Source organism: Anas acuta, chromosome Z (assembly GCF_963932015.1).
Source record: "Anas acuta chromosome Z, bAnaAcu1.1, whole genome shotgun sequence".
In the NCBI taxonomy this organism is placed as follows: Eukaryota; Metazoa; Chordata; class Aves; order Anseriformes; family Anatidae; genus Anas; species Anas acuta.
Genome location: NC_089017.1, coordinates 78,246,155 through 78,258,682, shown reverse-complemented (window position 1 = coordinate 78,258,682; position 12,528 = coordinate 78,246,155). Strand labels below are relative to the sequence as shown.

Sequence of the window (12,528 nt, the reverse complement as noted above, 5' to 3'; positions counted from 1 at the left end):
ACATGTTGGAATGCTGTGAGGACATCCGTTAGTGTTCCTTGGAGAACCACTCTTTCTCCCAGAAGATGCTTGGTTTGCCATGGAGGTGCTTTGGTCCACAGGGAAATGCTAGCTTGGTAAACTGCTAATTACATCATTACCTATGTCCTACTTCATAGACCTCTGTTTCTTCTTCCCTGACAGGAAGACTGTCTTGAAAGTGCAGTGAGTAGGATTCTGATCACACTAATAACAGAAGGATTCTGATAACAGTAGGATTCTGGATAGGTACACAAGCACTACTGGGCCCGTCCGGCCTGGACCCCAGCTCCAGGCTCCCCAGCAGGCTTTTCAGACAAAAAACTGCTGTTAGAGCTCCTCCTTTTTGCCCTTATCAGTGGTCGCTCAGGAGGTTTCTGCTTCTTAGGTGCACAGCCAAAGTTCCAAGGGGCCACTTGGGCCTTCTCAAGGATTAGCAGTCTGCAGGCTGACTGGCAGTTGCGTCTGCCAGTGTTTTAGCAGACCTTTGCTGTCAGAATGTCTCCCAGGATTGCCAGCTCACATCCATGGCTGCTCTGGCCACTGAGTGGGAGAGGCAAGGCTCTGGTGTGCCCATGAAGACAAAGGGAGGTCCTTCAGGCACACTGGCGCTCTGGGACACGCCACAGAGCCACAGGGTGGTCCCAAGAGGGTGTGAGGGCACACAGGTGACGCGCGGAAAAGACTCCACAACCATAGGGTTGTAAAGTAGGTACACTTTATTGCGGTGCACCAGGCGCACTGGGAATGGCTTCCCTGAAAAAGTGCGCACCTGCCTGGTCGTCTCTCACAACTTTATACACGAATACTGTTACATATGACATGAGCTCTCATACATATTCTTTATTGTCCCCCAAAAGGCGGACCTCTTCCAAGTACTCATTTCCATACTCCCCGCCCTTGGCTCCTCCCGGTTGCACCTGCGCAGTGTAGCCTGGTGGTCGTGGGCAGGGGTCTTTCAGGATGAAGGCAACGAGGAAGAGCAGGTTAAACTCTCTTGACCTTTCTGGACTTGGACCTGCTGTTGGACAGTATTTAGAAGTTTTTTGTTCATCTTTGCCTTGTTTCCTGCCAACAAGTTGTTCATCCTTCCCTAATGAGTTGTTTGTCCTTCCCTCACCCGTTGGCCTTGAGCGATATCTTCCTTTTTACACCTGCTTCTCATCTACGTCCCTATAATTAGGATATTTTACCATATATGTAGCTAGATACTAATTTGGATAAGTTTTAGCATCTTCCCCATCTCACAGCGGCCTTGTGGCATCTGAGAGGAGTCAGGTGCCTGGGCCTCACGCCCTCCGCCCTGGAGACAGCGTCCCCCTTCTGGCCTGGGTGACATCACAGCAGAGCCCTTTGTGACTCACCCCTGGGACAGCTACAACTACCCAGCACCAGCAGGGCAGCCCCACAGTGTCCAGAAGGATTACAATGGGACAGTGCGTGAGTCGTGTGGCTCCTCGCCAAAACGATGCTGACGATCTTACCCTGGCGGGGCTGCTATTAGTTATCCCCAAGATCCTGGACGCTGAGAAGGATAGCAGATCTGCTGCATATTCTATGTGGGAGACCCATGTGCTTCAGAGGGGTAAGTACGCAGGCACCGCTGGGCCCGTCCAGCCTGGCCCCAGGCTCCACCGGGGACAGGTGCCGCAGCATGGCACTGCCATGCCACTGCCAGAACTGAGGAAGCCAAGCGAGCGAGGGTCCCCAGCGGGCTGGACGGGACCAAAGCGAGCGAGTGCACCCTGTTCTGCAGCAGGAGCCCGCTTCCCTGGAACATCAGCAGAGGGGTACAGCCGGCGGGGGGCATGCCGGTTCCTGAAGGGCAGGGCAGCTGTGAGCCAGGAGCCAGCCCCAGCACAGCCTCCCCTGGCAGCAGGAGAGGCTCCCGGCCGGAGAGAGTGGAGGGGACCCAGCTCTTGCTGCGGGGACAGGCAGCGGAAGGCTGCTCACCCGGCAGGAGGCAGCGGTGCTGCAGGACAGGGACCTTTCCTGCTCTGCTGCCAGCGGCAACCTTGAGGAAAGGGGGCATCAGTGCTCCGACCCAGGGCTTGCAGTCGGCAGGGCGGTGGGCACAGGGTTCAAGAGAGGGCACGGCTCTTCCCTCTGCCTCCTGCCCCGCTTACAGCTCTGTCCATTCTTTCTTAATCAGATAATGTTTCTGCTGTCTCCATCTTGTCTCTGGCGCCCGAGGACATGGAAGACTATGACTACTTCTGGGATGTTCTCACTGGCACCAAAATGGTAACTGCAGACTTTGTCAGTGCGTGAGGCTCAGCCTGCTTCTCCCAGCTGGGGGCTGCTGTGTTTGCTGCCCACGCACAGGCTTTTGGAGGGCTGCTGGCTGTGCTGAGCTGCTGCCCTCCTGGCCCCTTGTGCCATCACTGCACCCCTGTGGTGCAGTGGCCCTGCTGGCCATGTCGCCGCCCTCTCAGCGTCCCTATTTGTCTCTGTGCTCCCTGACTGTCAGGAAGGGGACTGGAAGCTGAAGTTTCTGGCCTCGATCCGCACCATCTGCAGCAACACGGTGCAGAGGAGATACATGTACCTGCCCTGTGACATGCTGGGAGTGGAGAAGAAGGTGAGGGGATACCCAGTGGGGCGGGGAGGGGGAAAGGGTGAGCTGTCCGGGCACCAGCCCAGCAGTCAGAACAGCACAGGGGTTTCTGCGCACAGGGGAGGGTGGGACGGGCCTCTGTGGGCACAGAGCAGCCTGGCCCGTGCCCCCCTTTACCCCGCCCCCGTCTTGACGCCAATGCTGGTATAGTGCCAGCAACGCTCTGCCTGCCCTGCAGATCAGTGCCAGCCCCTGGCAGCTTCCCGTGTCCCATCCTGACCATGTTGTCTCTCTCCAGATGCAACTGCCTGAGTCTTCCTCCGACCACCTGCGCACTCTGATGCTCCTGGGCTGGCAAGCTGCGTATGCCATCAGTGAAAGGAGGTACCTGCCCCAGACCTTGGCTTGGCCAGGGCCTCTCCACAGCATGGGCCTGACAGTAGCGGGCTTCCCCCGCCCGGGCAGGACTTTGGTGCTCTGTCTTAGGGCCTCAGCTCTCCCCTGCGCCAGATAGGAGGGCAGAGGGTGCCATGCCGGCAGAGCCAGCCGGCAGAGCCGGCAGGGGCTCTCCATTGTCTCCCTGCCCAGCTTTTTTCCCTGAAGGGAGAGAGGCAGGAGCTGGAAAGGGCTTTGTGCACTGCATGCCATGACTGCCCTCTATCCCCGGCTCAGCAGCACGGGAGAGGGAGAAGATGCCTCCACACAAGCCTTGCCCACCCAGTACGGGTCCCACCTGGTGACCCCAGGCCCTGACATCTACGGTCACCTTCCCAGGGCATCTGGGCACTGCTCCTAGTGCCAGCCTCCAACGGGCACCTTCTCTCCTCTCCTTGCAGCGAAGAGAACCTAGCACTGCTGTCACAGCACCTCGGCCCCTGCATCAACGCCATCGGCTCTCTTGCTTCAACGAGGGAGAGGGGCAGGCTGGATGCTTCACTTTATGCTGAGGTAAGCACCGAGTGAGCTACAGAGAGCCTGCTGCCAGGCAGTTCCTGCGCACTAGTTAGCTTTGGCTGCTGAAAGACCACGGGAGAAACAGAAAGACAACAGAGATCCTGAGACACCACTGGGCAGGTTGCCGGCACCACTGGGCAGCTGAGGCCTGCCTCAGGCAGCAGGCGTTCAAGCCAGCTTCCCATGAGGAAGGACCAGCAAAAAAGCACCACCCGCTCTGTCTTCCTTGCAGATTCTGAAATCTCTGGACAGCGTGCTGGAAGTGCTGGTGTGTACTTCGTCGGACTACACTGCTGCTACGCTGGAGATCATCTTGCAGGTCTGTCCCCAAGGCCGCGACGGGGTACACCCCCTTTCCAGGCTCTTCTCTTGTTCAGGAGAAGCCTGGGCACGCTGCGTAAACCCTGCCCAGTGCTTGGCAGAGCTGCTGCTACGGGAGCTGCCACTGCCTCCCAAGGCAAACCAGCAGCTTTTCTCTTCTCAGGCCCTGCTGCCCTTCACAAGATCCGAGAATGTGGCAAAGCGTCGGTATGCCGTGGGGAGGATTGCCAGTCTGAGCAAGGTGCTGATCCCCAGTTCTCTGATGCAGGTAAGGAGCTGGTGGCTCAGGCAACCTCTAAGCACTCCCTCACCCCTTCCCGGTGTCTCAAGTGCACTAGCTCAGCCAAGCTGCCACTGTCCATCCTCTCAATCCCAGGACTCGTTCAGAAACAGAGTGGGCACGGTCAGCGTTCGCACCTTCCAGACGAAGCCTGTGCCACTCCTGGGGCAGCTGATGGGGTGCCTCACCCTGTGCTGCGCCGAGGAGGACAAGGACATCAGCTGTGGCTCTGCAGAGGCTCTTCACGCCTTCCACAGGATCGTGATGGTGCGACAGAGTAAGAGAGGCTGGGGTGGGCTAGCACCTTCCAGACACAAGGGCCCTGTCAAGACCAGGCATGGTGATACGCCGCTTTGTCCGCCCTCCCCAGCTAGAGGAAAGAGCAGCACATTCCTCCAAGGGTGGAGCAGGGGAGCAGCCATGCTGCACCAACCCTAGGGGGCTCCCCCAGCCCCTATCGGAGCAGCAGCATGTCCCCTGGGGTAGTGGCTTAGTAGCACTCCTGAGAACCAGTGGACTGGAGAGCCTGTAGCAGTAGCAGCATCGTGGGGCTTCTCTCCTGCTTCAGAGCAGAAAGCCAGACCAAACTCTCCGGCCTTTCTGCAGACTGCGAGGCGGTTTGCCCTCCTCCCCCTTGCAACAGAAGACCCATTTCCTCCCTGGCAGGTCTCCTGTCCCCACCCCCTACCCTCCACCCAACACAGAGTGCCCCTCTTTGACAGACACAGCGCCCTGCCACAATCCCTGCCGCAAGCTCTGCTTGGTGTTCTCAGCTGTCTTCTCCAAGCAGCAGCTTCTCCATCATTCCTACCACTCACCCACCCTCTGTTTGCCTTGCTGCCCAGGCCACTTCATGACACCTACCTATCCGTATCTCTTTCTGGAGCGGGAATGCCCAAGCACCTTCCGGCCCAAGGACGCTGCTAACGAGCTGACGGTAATGAGCCCCTCCCTTCCTGGGATTCTTGGCTGTGAGGTTGACAGGAGACCCGGATGAACCAGTGCCCCAAGAACTGCGGGCAGGAGGCAGGGTCCGTCACGGCCTGCCAGCAAGCCGGCTGCAGGGTGCCACCGTATCTCAGCGGGGAGCAGCCAAAGGCTAATGTCAGTGGCCAGCGTCAGCACTGCAGGTCCGGCTGTCCTGGCCACCCACAAGGCCTGGCTGCCTACACACTGCCAAGTGTGCCCTGACCCTGACCTCCACCACCTGCCTTCACCCTGCGGGGCAGTTCCCTCTCCGCAGCCACTGAGGCTACAGTCATCCCAGCCCAGGCTGGCCCTTGCAAGCCCACGCCAGCTCTTGCTCCTGCCTGTGCTGGGGGCACAGTGCCAGCACTGCCCTGGCTCTCTCTGCAGAGCTGCCCTCGCTGCTCAGCTGCAGCCCGCCACCAAGGCAGGCTGTGTGACATGTCTTCCCTCTCACAGGTATTTGGCAGCTTCCTCTTCCCCGTCGAGAGGACGAACTTCATCCTCACCATCTTGGAGGGCATGACACACCCCAGGGTCTCTGACACAAAGGTGGTTGCCCGTGTGCTGGATATGATCACAGACTCAGACATGGAGGAGGTTAGCAGTTTGCAGACAAATTGCCCTGTGCTGTTGCCCTCTCGGGGGCCGTTCTCCCTGGCCCGGGTCCAGGGCTTGGGAGTTCCCGACAGCCATTCGGGCTGGCAAAGAGCCACAGGAGGGAAACATTTGCTGGTGGCAGCTGGGGCCATGGCTGTGCTCTGCTCCATTCTCCCTCGTCTCTCCTCCAGGTGCCACGGGTCATGCGGATCATCCATGACTGCCTGGCGACGGTCAGCAAGGAATCACTCCTGGACATCCTGAAGAGGACCCTTTTCAAGATCACCTCCTTGCACCCTGGGCACGCGGTCCAGGGCCTGCTGGAGGTCTTCCCGTGGCGCGACAGGTACAGGGCCCACCCACCCACCTCTGGCACAGCTCAGGACCCTCAGGGCCGGCACAGGCCAAGGGGCAGTGGCTGGGGTGGCCCCATCGACAGCATGCTTTGTCTCTGCAGGGTTGCCACGGCCATGTGGCAGACGATGGTCTCCGAGCCCTGCGTTGCAGAGGACGTGCTGAGAAACCTGCTGAGGCAACGCATAGGGCCTGAGCACGATGTCCTTGGCTCACACCACAGCTGTGTCCGTTCCTGGGCTGTGAGTTCCTGGACCAGGCCTCGCTCACCCCCAGTGGGGCTGCACTCCCCTCCCCATCCCCTCCTCCCCTCTTCCTCTGTCCCCAGTCGACAGCCTCCCCTGGGGCTCCCCAGTCAGGGGGGCTGGGAGCCAGAGCCCAGCAGGGCCACATGCACTGCTGGGGCCCCACTGCGCACAGGCACGCAGCCCACCCCTGCCCTGCCGCTCTCTGTCCTCCTCCCTCCCCGCCTGCTCCTGCCTTGCTGGGCAGCCCCGGGCAGGGCGGCTGCCTGGCCCAAGCAGGCTGCAAGGTTTGGCCCAGGGAGCTGAGGACAGCTGGCAAGACCCCCGGGGCCTGCTGGGCCCTTTGCTCTGGACACAAAAAACTGGCTTGCCCATGCCACAAAGCAGAGGCGAACCCAGGGAGCTGCTGGGGCTGGGCCCCAGGCCAGGCAGCCAGGCAGCGGGCTCTGGCCCGGTGCCTCCGTCAGCTCAGAGCGACGCCTCACCCCCACCTCCCTCACCCCCCAACCCGCAAGCTCTGGCAGTGCTGCAGGGACATCCGTGCACTGAGAGCTGCACCTGACTGTTTTCTGCAGGTAACCAGCGCCATGAACAAGATCTTCCAGCTGCCCTCCAGCAAGAACATTGCGCAGTCACTTTTCCACAAGCTCTACATTGCCGTGCTCTTCCAGATCTCCTCCATCCATGAGTGCACACTGCAGGACTTCAGCAGGGGCAGCAGTCAGATGGGGGAGTGCGTGTGGCCTTCAGGCAGCTTTCTCAGGTGCTCCATCCCCTCTGCCAGGTCTGTGCCCCAGGCCGGAGCCAGGGCCGGGGCGCCACACGTGACGCGCATTGTGCTCTGCATGCAGGACTGCGGTGATGACCATGAGAGCTCTTTTCCAACACCTGGGGGGTGCCACTTTGGTTGAAGACATCCAGATGCAGGGTGGCTGGGACCGGCTTTTAAGACATGAGACCTTCCACACAGGTGTTGCTGTGCTGACTAGGTGAGCGCCTCATCAGTTGTCCTTGTCTCCCCTGGCACTCTTCCCCCAGAGGTGGATCCCCTTCCTCGTGGCTGGTGAGGTGTCCCCAGGGGTCTGAGGGACAGCGTTGGTGACTGAGGGATCTCAGGAGAGACCGGCAGGGGGAGTGGCCTCTTTGATCTTTAAGGTCCCTTCCAACCCGAGCCATTCTATGATTCATTCTATGATTTCCATGCTGCTGCCTCCGAGAGCTCCTTGGTGAAGGGCTGCTGTTGCCCAGTGCAAGAGGAGGACTCGCAGGACCTGTCACCTTCCAACGCACTCCTTCCTCGGGGACCAGTGGTGCAGGAGAGTGCTGGGGCTGGCTCTGCAGGCAGTGCCACAGCCTGCACTGGAGCTGTGTGGCAGAGCAGCCAGAAGGGTGGCCAGAGAGCGCGGGAAGGCTCAGTGGCCTGGGCATCCAAAGTGGTCAGGAAATGGCATCTGTTGGAAGGCCACAACTTGTGTGTAGGCAGGGCGTCTCTCAGTGAATCGAGCACATCTGTGCTCGTCACCCTCCATGTTTGCAAAGGCAAGGTACATGGTGAAGGGCGGGCGGCCTCTCCTCAAGCGGATGGCACCAGCTGCTGAAGCAGAGTGCAGAAATGCAAGCCTTGCCCTGATCTGGCCCATGGGATAACAGCTAGCGCTGACAGCACAGTCCCAAGGAGGTTTGTTTGCCCGGCTTGGTACTAGCAATGCGTTCTTCCCCTGGCCAGGGCTCTGGGAAGCAAAGCACCGCTCTTCGGTGCCTCGGTGTTTGAAGAGGCAGTCGTACGTCTCTGGCAGAGACAGAAGCACGAGGAGATCACCGCCATGGCTGTCTTCACGGAGGTAGGGCCTAGCAGCAAGCGGTGCCTCTCCAAGGTGCCTTGAAACTCTGGGCTCTCTGGCAGATTCAGCGTGCTGCCAGGAGTCCTGCCGGCTGGGCCAGGCTCTCACTGGGCTGCTGGGTGTCTTTCAGTTGCTGGACTGTGTAGACTTTGAGCAGCTTGTTGATAACTGCATCCCGCACCTTCTTCATTCACACCTGCGCAGTCAGTCCTCGGTGCTGCGTAGGATGGCGGTTACAAGCCTCGTCACGCTGTCTACGAGACCCAAGCTGGTGAGTGGGGGCATCTGGGCCAAGTGGCGGCATCTGCCTGGGGCTGGGCTGCAGGTGCTGTTGCCCGCAGAGGCTTGCTTGGACTTTGCCAAGAATCGGGAGGGGCGGTAGTGGCTCCACTGCTCTCACTGCCTTCTTCATCAGCCCCTGAGCGCTTCTGGGCAGCCCCTGCCTGGACTGTGCAGCACGAGGAGAGCGGCACCAGTGTCCGCTCAAAGGCACCTCCTGCTGTGCCAGAAAGAGGTCAATGCCAGGCCCCAGGCCAGCCAGCGCAGGGCTGCCTCAGCTGCAGGAGCACTCTACCCAGAGCAGTCATCCTGCTGAGGTTGGGAAGATGAGCCCCCGCACGGGGCCAGGCTGACACAAGTGGCTGCTTCTGCAACCCAAGGCAGCAGCCTTCTGTCTCGAGGGGCCTCAGCACGCTCCTGGAGACAGACCTCTGCTCTGGGCTGTGCCTGCTGTAAGCAAAGGGCTTCTGCCAGGATGGTCTTCGGTGTTTCTGAAACAGAACTGCTGTGTTTCATGTAGGCAGTAACTCTGCAAGACCTGCTGCCAGAGGTCATGCAGCAACTGCAGGATGCCAACAGCGACATCAGTATGCAGGCCATGACTGTCCTCCGCAACACTCTGCGCCTAGCAGATGGGCAAGTGGCTGGCCCCATCGCTCTGCAGCTGCCTGACAGGCTCCTGCCCCTCTTTGACAACGTAAGTCTGGTGGGCAAGCAGGAGGTTTGGCCACGGGGCACGTGAGTGTGGCCTGGGGGTGGTGCGTCCCTCTCCGCGTGTCTCTCTGGCCTGTGAGACACGATCCCTGGGCACATGCTGGAAACGTTTTGCTTGGTGCTTCTTGGGCTCTCCCGCTGGGGCAGCCCCTCCCTGTGCAGAGCCCTGCGGATGTGTGCTCCACAATGGCAACTTCTCCTCGGCCCCTCGCTGCCCATGGCCGCTTCTCCCCTTGCCATGTGTCCCCTTGCCAGCCCCAGGGTGGACCATCTGCAACCCACTGCCTTGCCCTTCCTGTGTCTTGAGCCATTTTGCACTGCCCACACACTTGGCCTACCTGCCACAGCTCACTGCAGAGTGAGAGCCAGGAGCGTGTGTCTCCCTGTCTGCCACACGGACCCCTTGCTCACTGTGAGCTCGGAAGAGCCTGGACTGAGGTCCTCCCTTGTTCTGTCTCACCAGGAGTCCAGCTGCATGAGAGAGCTCTCCATCCTTCTCTGCAAGGATGCCATGGAGGTTGCAGAGGGCACCCATAAGATGGAGATGAAGAAGCAAGTGCACAGGACCGTCCTCCCCCTCTTCTTCCACCTGCATGACCAGAACCAGCATGTGGCTGAGGTGGGGACACTAAGCTGAGCATTCACTTGAGGGGGCAGCACCCCTCAGGAGGGCCTGCCTGAGCATTAGGGGCACGGGCCGTTAGCAAGGCTCCCTCTGAATGTGCCTCACCTCAGGGCCGAAGCTCCCGAATCCAAAAGAAAGGTGCAGAGCCCCTCTGTGCCTGCACCAGGCCCACCACAGCCATTTTGCCCCTACTACGCCTCCGCCTGCACAGAGGGCCAGAGCGGAGGGGCCTCTCCCTGCCCCACATCCAGCCCCGCATGCAGCCCTCCACAGAAAAGCCCGCTGGGAGGCTTCCTGCAGCCCCAGAGCTGTCAGGGGCCAAGAAGGTGGGCACGGACATTTTCCAGACCTGCCCTGCCTGCTCCCAGCTGTGCTCAGCAGTGCTGCGTAGCCACAGATACCTAGGCACTAGAGTTTTCACGGGCATCCCAGCGGTGCCTGCAGGTGTCTGAGGCCAGTGGTGAGGTGCCCAACAGTTGTCGACCCCATGTTATGCACAGGGACCCGCCAGATGCCTAGGCTGAATGCTCCTTTGCTCTCTTGGGCACGAGCACCCTGGAGCCGCCAGCGTGCTCACTGCAGAAACCCTGGCCTGCAGGCTGCCCTGGGCCACGCAGAAGGGTGCAGCCCCTGCCAGGGGTTGCAGGAGCCAGCATGGCTGCCAGCCTCACCAGCCTGGGAAGGGAGCCGCAGCCAGGGCAGGGGTCTGGCCCTGTGTCCGCGGTGGCGGGCTCTGGAGCCCAGGCCCTAGGGAACAGCCTGCTGGGGTCCCCGTGCGTGGTGTCCCTGGCTGCCTCCTGCCCTGGTGCCTCAGTGACTGCAGCGCTTCAGCTGCCTGCTGGCCTTGGCTGCAGATGAGCAGCTCTGGGGGACCTCTGTCCTGCAGCCCCAGCAGCATGAAGTGCCGAAGCTGGTGGTTGCCCCACACCTCTGCCCGAGCACCGAGCCCTCTGGCAGATGCCTTCCCCAGCTGCTGCACCTCCCCAGCAAGGGCCAGGAAAGCCCCCAAGCCTCGCCAAGGTGCGGGACAACCAGGGCCTGTCCCATGCGCAGTGGTTTCATCTCCCACTCTCTGCTGCTCTGCAGGCCTCTCGGGAAGCCCTCCTTGGTGCTGCCAAGCTCCTGAAGTGGAAGCAGCTCAGGAACCTGCTGGAGACAGCGCAGCCACAGAGGATTGGCGAGTGCCTGGTAAGGACAACTGCCCGAGGGCTCCCAAAACCTGGCCCAGACAAGGCCTGCCAGCCCTGGCCCAGGGTGCGGGGTGGCTACCCTTGCCTCTAGCCACTGCTGCAGGCCAGAGCCCCCAGCCTGCAGCCATACACGCACCCCTACCCCCACGCCCCGGCACGTAGCAGTACAGGCTCTTCGACAGCCTCGTCGCTCTCCCAGGTCCCAGGCATACCGACAGCTGACCCTTGGCAGCGGGGTGGCACCTCAGCACCCTGCCCCTTGCTCCCTCCAAAGCCTGGCCCCAGCAGCAGCTGGCTGCTGGTTGGCCATCAGGCTATCCCAGCAGGGGAAGCCAGTCCCACGTACAGGGCCGGCCTGGCCAAGGGGCAAGGCTGCACCAGCCCCATCCACATGTACTATTCTCTTCCAGCTGGTGGGGCACAGCAGCAGAGTGGATGACTACCTGTGCCAGAGCCTGCAATACCTGCGGAGCCCCCAGGAGCCCCTGCAAGAGGCGGCCATCAGGTTCATTGGTGAGTCACAACCCCATGGGCCCTCTGTGCCCCACAGCAGCTTGGCCGCAGCCCCAGCTGCTGCTGAATCAGCCACGTGGCTGCAGAGCACTGCCGGCTCAGAGTGGGCCTGGAGTGCCTGTGGGGGCTCCCTGCTGCCCTCGCCCACCCCCTGCCCACGCAGTGGTTGCTGGTGGGAAGCTTAGCGGGTGCCTCGCAGCCTCCTTGGGTGTTGTCACGCTTGGGCACACATGGCCAAGCCGGCAGGGATGTTGAGGGGGGGACTGTGTCTGGGGCGAGCTGGCCAGCGGGATCTGTGATGGGCTGTGTGTACCTAGGGCTTGCCGGGCAGCACTTGGTGGCTGGGCGCGAGGAGAAGCTCAAGATCATCGAGGGTGAGTGAGGGCAGTGGGGTATCAGCAGGAACTGGCTGGGAGGAGAAAAGACCCTGGGCAGTGAGCTGCGACCCCTGCCCCAGCTGAGGAGGTGGGGTGGCCTTGGCAGGAGGGGTTCCTGGGCGTACTTCCCAGTGATACGGGCTCTGACCTCCACTCTGTTCCTTTCCATGTCAGCCCTGAGAAGCATGGAGGGCAACAGCAGCCCTTCGGTCTCCTCCCTGGTGACTGAAACCATCCTGGTCCTGAGAACTTCCTCCACATTCAGCCTGCAAGCACTACGTTACCGGCTCCGGAGGGTGTGGGAGAGGAGGCCCCGTGTCCCGAGAGCTGGCTGGCTATGCTGCTGCAGCTGTGCTCAGTGCTGAGCCCTGCTCCAGCCCTCGGGCCCCACCGAGTAACCCCTCTGCTGGACTTTCCCCAAAGAAACAGCCCTCTTTCTTCACCGCTTGAACGTGTCATTTTTTTGTGTGAAAACTGAACGGTTAGAAAACTCCACGGCACCAAGCTGCTCTGCTAGGCTGTGAAACCAAGAGGAAGGAAAGCTTTTGCTTCCCTGGCCGCAGCGTGTTAGAGCAACCCACCGCCTCAGCCTTCCTGGGCCTTGGGCCGTTTTGCTAGGAACAGTGCGATTTTAGAGTGAGCCTGATGGTACGGAACTGATAGATTGCATGGCCAGCCCTGAGTCTAACTGACA

At 60.9% G+C, this 12,528-nt stretch overlaps 1 protein-coding gene across 1 annotated transcript; it reads left to right on the top strand.

Moving 5' to 3' along the window:
* Positions 1 to 676: 676 nt before the first annotated feature.
* On the top strand, positions 677 to 12,426 carry LOC137848591 (maestro heat-like repeat-containing protein family member 7). The gene is made up of 20 exons (XM_068667811.1): positions 677 to 1,603; positions 2,171 to 2,262; positions 2,489 to 2,599; positions 2,874 to 2,959; positions 3,412 to 3,523; positions 3,762 to 3,848; positions 4,014 to 4,407; positions 4,976 to 5,067; positions 5,556 to 5,696; positions 5,888 to 6,042; positions 6,154 to 6,292; positions 6,871 to 7,058; positions 7,147 to 7,284; positions 8,022 to 8,136; positions 8,267 to 8,407; positions 8,936 to 9,112; positions 9,593 to 9,748; positions 10,841 to 10,942; positions 11,355 to 11,457; positions 12,009 to 12,426. The coding sequence occupies exons 1-20, from the start codon at positions 1,447 to 1,449 to the stop codon at positions 12,197 to 12,199; spliced, it is 2,877 nt and encodes a 958-aa protein (XP_068523912.1). The 5' UTR covers positions 677 to 1,446; the 3' UTR covers positions 12,200 to 12,426.
* Positions 12,427 to 12,528: the final 102 nt, after the last annotated feature.